The sequence below is a fragment of the Rutidosis leptorrhynchoides genome, chromosome 4 (assembly GCF_046630445.1).
Source record: "Rutidosis leptorrhynchoides isolate AG116_Rl617_1_P2 chromosome 4, CSIRO_AGI_Rlap_v1, whole genome shotgun sequence".
Taxonomy (NCBI): Eukaryota; Viridiplantae; Streptophyta; class Magnoliopsida; order Asterales; family Asteraceae; genus Rutidosis; species Rutidosis leptorrhynchoides.
In genome coordinates, this window is record NC_092336.1 from 202,979,288 (window position 1) to 202,985,524 (window position 6,237).

Genomic DNA, 6,237 nt, shown 5'->3' on the forward strand with positions numbered 1-6,237 from the left:
ATATATATATATATATATATATATATATATATATATATATATATATATATATATATATATATATATAGTGGTAGGATCAAGAGGGAAGTAACCAATCGGGGGGAAGCGGGGGGAAGCAAAATATATTTTTTTTTTTTTTGAAAAAACTTTGTTCACGAACATTATAGATTGGATGAAAATATGAACATTTAATAAAGACACTTTGTGATAAATGTTTTTATTTTGGCGGGAAAACGCTCGAAGAACTAATATATAACAATTATCGTATTTTTTGAGCGTATGTTGAGGTTTTAGATATTAGGGTTTATATATTAGGGTTTATAGGGTTTAGATATTAGGGTTTAGAAATTTAGGGTTTAGGGTTTAGATTTAGGGTTTAGATTTAGGATTTGGATTGAGTTTTAACACGAATGGTTTAGAGTTTAGGGTTTAGGGTTTAGGGTTTGGTGTTTGGTGTTTTGAGTTTGTGGAATAAACCCAAAACACCAAACCCTAAACCCTAAACTCTAAATCGTGCTAAATTTTACTTCACAAACCATGAAGAAAAAAAAACATTAACATTCTTCACGAACAATATTATCTTGAATGTTATTTTTGCCGATCGTTTTTCCGCCTAAATAATAACACTCATCACGAAGTGTCTTTTCTAAATGTTCATATTTTTGTGTGATCTTGATGCCTGAAAAAAAAATTCTAAAAAAGCGAAAAAAAAAAAAAATTTGCTTCCCCCCGCTTGGTTACTTCCCCATTGATCCTGCCCCTATATATATATATGGTCATCATCAAGAGAGAAGTACTTTTGGGGGGAAGTAAGGGGAATAATATTTTTTTGTTTTTTTTTAAATTTTTTTTCAAACATTAAGATCACATGAAAATATGAACATTTAAAAAAGACACTTTGTGACCAATGTTATTTTTTTATCGGGAAATCGCTCGAAGAAATAAATGATAACATTCATCATGAGTAAGGTTTTAATTGGAGTTTATTTGCATCATTTTATTTTCATCTTGTGTGAAGTGTTTTTTCAAAATTTAGCCCGATTAAGTATAGGGTTTAGTGTTTTGAGTTTAGTCCCTAAACCCAAAACCCTAAACCTAAACCCTAAAATCTAAACCGTTTGTGTTTAAAATTCAATCTAAACCCTAATTTCTGAACCCTAAACCCTAAATTCTAAACCCAAAACCCAAATTTCTAAACCCTAATAGCTAAACTCTAATTTTTAATCCCATAATTTCTAAACCCTAATTACTAAACCCTAATTTCTAACCCCTTAAAAAACACAGAAGCAAAACATTCAATGCATTTAATGTTATCATTTATTACTTCGAGCGTTTTCCCGCCAAAATAATAACATTTATCACAATGTCTCTTTTTTAAATATTCATATTTTCATGTGATCATAATGCTTGAAAAAAAAATTCAAAAAAAACGAAAAAAAATTATTTCCCCCTAAAAAAGTGTTTCCCACTTGATTAAAACGCTATATATATATATATATATATATATATATATATATATACACACACAAAAAAAAAAATAAGTAGCCCAAACTAACTACATCATATCGATCCTTTTTTACGTTGTTTTCCAGGCGTTAAAAACGCGCAGACCATTAGGTACTAACCACGTGTATCCAAACACGCCCGCATCAACGCGTTTTTAATTATGTAAAAATATTTCGCTGCGTTAAATATGAATATGCAACCCTAGTTGTCCGTATCGCGCAGGCCTATCTTATTAGTAGAAACCAATTCAAACTTGATTTAGGAAAAAGTTACTGAAATCGTCCCTGTGGTTTGATCCAAGTTTCTGAGACCGTCCTTGTGGGTTTTTTTATGTTCTTCGTAATTGTGGTATTTAAACATATCTGAAATATTCCCTGGCTCACACGTACATCTAATTATAACGTTAAATCATATCATGCGCAAATCATGTGAGGGGTAAAAGTGTCCTTTTTCTCCACTCCTTTTCCCTACATATATTTCTTTTGATCCTTTAGCCTTTTTAATTTCAAACACTACCAAATAAAGCGTTCATATGCTCCATTCGAAACCATAACTTCGTCTGTCAATGGAGAGTTAACGGTACAGGATTAGAAGAGATTACCAGCCTTACACTGATGACGATTTCAACCATGTTTACAGTAAGTCAAAATGCATATTTCTTACTTATTATAAATCTGCCTAAAAACATATAAATGCATATCAGATGACGAATTTTTAATTTTTATTATGTTTTACAGGTGAGTATGATAAAATGTTTTCGTTAAGGCTTCATCACGGTGGTTCCTTTACAGACAAACCTGGTAGGAGATACGAAAATGGTAAAGTTAGTTATATTTACCTAATTGATATTGATAGGTGGTCTGCAATTGAGATGAATGAACTAATTGAGAAATTAGGGTATGATGGAAGAAGTTTGATTTTATTTCATTTTCTTAAACCTGGAACTAATTTGAATTATGGTCTACAAGATTTTGGTAGTGACCAAGATGTACTCAACTTAAGCAAGTATGTGGCTGAAAACAAACAAATATGTATGTATACTGAGCATTATAAAAGTAAAGTTTACTCTTCCATGAGTCCAATGAGTAAGCATGTGGTTGTGATAGAGGAGATTGTTGATGGAGTAGTACAAAAGGATAAACTAAAGGATAAACTAAAGGATAAACAAAAGGGTAAACAGCTTACAAATCCTCATATTGTAAGGAATCTTGTGTTAGAATATGAGTCTAGTCAACCTAGTACTGTTAAAGATGTGACTCAAGCTAATCGTGGTGTGTTACATGACATACAAGGATGTAGTGCAGCTAATGATGGTGTGTTAAATGATATACAAATAGTTAGTGAAGGTGTTGATATGCAAGAAGGTAGTGAAGATGATGATGACTTGTTCAGTGATTTTGTTGATAAAGAAGGAGGTAATGAAGATGATATTGTTGATAATGGAGGTAGTGAAGATGATGATGATGATGATGATGATGATGATGATGATGATAATGATGATGATGATGATGACTTTATTGAAGATGATGTAAACAAAATTGTCGATGTTGATGTGGATATGCAAGACTTCAATTTTAATGTGCATAAAGATTCTGAGTACATGGGCAGTTGTAACAGGTAAAAGCCTACAGAAGGGAGTTCTAGCATATGTAGGTCTATGAAGCAAAAAAGACAAAAAAAAGAAATAAAAAACAAAGAAGCTTTCAATGCGCATGAGCTACCACATGTGAAAGAGAAAAAGCCAAGAAAAGAAAAGAAGGTTGACTGTAAATGGGTGGTTCATATTTCAAAGTTTGAAGGTGCTCAAACATGGAAGGTGAAAACATATCATAATAAACACAATTGTTTACCAGCTAGGGTTAACAAAAATTGTACTTTCACATTCCTCTCAAAACAAATACTTGATCAAGTTACAGTCAATCCAAAGATTCCTACCAAGGCTATCCACCATCATTTAGAATTAACTTTTGAACTCAACATTTCAAGGATGAAAGCCTTTAGAGCACTAGACAGGGTAAAAAAAGTTATTGAAAGGTGATTATACTGAATAATATGTAGATCTGAGAGATTAGCTTGAAGAACTTATAAGGTGCAACACAGGTACAAATGTTAGGATTCAGACTGAACCAGGAAAATTAGCGTCAAACACAAATGTTTTTAAAAGGGTTAACATCTGTTTGGGAGCATTGATATAAGGGTTTAAAGCTATTGGAAGGGAATTACTTGGTGTTGATGGAGCATTTATGAAACAACCTGCAACTGGTCAAATGTTGACTGCTGTTGGTCTGGAGTGCAATAATGGACTTTACCCATTAGCTTATGCTATTGTTGAACAAGAGAACTCATCTTCATGGATTTTGTTTTAAAAATGTTTGGGTATGGACTTGGAGCTGGATACTAGGTCAAACTTCACATTCATTAGTGATAGGCATAAGGTATGATTGCTTATTAGTTATTTAACGGCTATTAATTTGTACATGTTGCATTATTTAATGCTTATTAATTTTTACATGTTTGCAACTTCTTAGTTATTTAATGCTTATTAATTTTTAAGGGTTTACATGTTTATTATAGGGATTTCTACCTGCACTTGCAAAAGTCTATCCTTGTGCTGAACATCGTTTCTGTCTTAGACATATTCATGAGAATATGAAAAATACATGGCGTGGTGTTGCTTAAAAGAACCATTTATGGAATTGTGCTACAGCAACTACTGTTCCAGAATTTGAAAAGGCCATGTTAAAACTAATAAAGCTTGATGAAGCATGTTACAAATGGCTATCTGATATTCTACCTCAAAATTGGGCTAGGAGTCATTGTTCAGGTTGAGCAGTAAGTGATGTTTTACTTAATAACATGTGTGAAGTCTTAAATAGGTGGTTATGTGATGCTCGAGATAAGCCAATTATTACTGCACTTGAGTATATTACGGAGTACCTAATGAAGAGGATTGCAAAAGTTGTGACACATGCTTCGAAGTCAGATGGACCTCTAACACCAACTGCTACAAAACTCTTTGACTTAATAATGAAAGAAGCCCACAAATGCACTGTTTTGTGGAGTAGTGGTAACAAGTATCAAGTGAATGGACCTCATAATAACCAGGTCGTAGTTGACTTAGAGGAGAGATCTTGTGGTTGTAGGAAATGGGAAATCACAAGTATGACATGCAAGTATGTTGTGGCAGCAATCTAGAACATGAGAAAGAACTCTGAACCGGTTGGATTTATTGAGAGTTAGGTGCATCGTGTTTACTGGCTAGATACTTGGAAGCAGGCTTATGGTTTTACCATTAATCCAGTGAATGGGAGGTCACTATGGACTAATTCAAATGTCCCTAACACTTTGTTTCCACCAAAGGTTGTGAAGTCTGCTGGTAGACCAAAGAATAGTAAGAATATAGCAATGGATGAGAAAGATCCGATTGATAACAGTGGAAAATTAATAAGGAAGGGCAAAACAGTTAAGTGTGGCAAATGTGGAAAATATGGACATAACAAGAGAAGGTGTGGAGGTGAGGGGAATGATGGTGTTAACTTCGAGAAGAAAAGAAAGATGCCTAATGAAGCTATAACAAGTGGGAAGAAATCAAAAGGTAAGGGACCAACTGTAACGACCCGGAAATTTCCGACCAAATTTAAACCTCAATCTTTATATGTTTCCGACACGATAAGCAAAATCTGTAATTTTGAGTCTAGAAAGTTTGAAATCTATATTCGGCTAATCAATTACCTTTTGACCATTCTTGACGATTCACGAACAACTGTTTGTAATTAAATATGTATGTATATATATAGATATAAGTACATATGATTATTGAACATAATAAAAAAATATAATATAAAGTACAAGAATTTAATAAATAAAATAGGATATAAATAATTGAGTTGTAATTTAAAAAGAATCTATATATATATAAATATATGATTCTATATATATAATTATTAATATAGGTATATCTTAAAATATGTAAAATTTAATACTTACGTTAACTTATTGTGTAATGTATAGATATATTACCAAAACAATAATGTGTAATATTAAAATATAAGATCCTAATATAGATATAGTTATCATAATAAAGTTATTATTACTTTCAATATTAAGATAAATACTAGTGTTAGTAATATATGAAATCTATGAATATAAGTTATTATAGTATTATTATTAATATCAAAAACTAGTACCATATTATCATTATAAGTATAAGTATTACTTTTATGGATATTATTAATTGTTTTATCATTTATATTATTATTAATTCTGTATTTATTGTAATTAGTATTTTATTTTAATTAGTAATATTATAATTATATTATCAGTATTTTTATTTATTAACACACTTCATTTATAATTATTATTTAAATTTTAATAAAATGTATAAAGAATTGTAATTACATGAAATTGGAGACAGCTCATTAACAGATTTTTCTATTTTTTTGTTTCTTTCCTTGTTACTTCCTGTTGACCCGTGAATTTTTTTTTTCTTTTTTTTTTGTCGATAAATAGATTAGATGTTAAACTTATTTAACAATTTGCAAATGACATGTGATCGTTTATAAACCCACTTCAGTCCAATATGTAAGAAAAGCTGTAATTTTCGGAATTAAAAACCAGAACAGATCAGGAAGCAAGAACGCACCCCTCTGTTTTGAAACTTAAATTGCAAAACCACAATTTCGAATAAAAATTCGAAAAGTGTAAATGCAGTTCTGTTAGGAACTAAATACT

At 31.1% G+C, this 6,237-nt stretch overlaps 1 protein-coding gene across 1 annotated transcript; it reads left to right on the forward strand.

Moving 5' to 3' along the window:
* Positions 1-3,163: 3,163 nt before the first annotated feature.
* Positions 3,164-5,537, forward strand: LOC139841349 (uncharacterized). Its single transcript, XM_071831571.1, has 5 exons — positions 3,164-3,540; positions 3,722-3,865; positions 4,383-4,666; positions 4,769-5,101; positions 5,518-5,537. Exons 1-5 carry the CDS (start codon positions 3,164-3,166, stop codon positions 5,535-5,537), a joined length of 1,158 nt encoding a protein of 385 aa, XP_071687672.1.
* Positions 5,538-6,237: the final 700 nt, after the last annotated feature.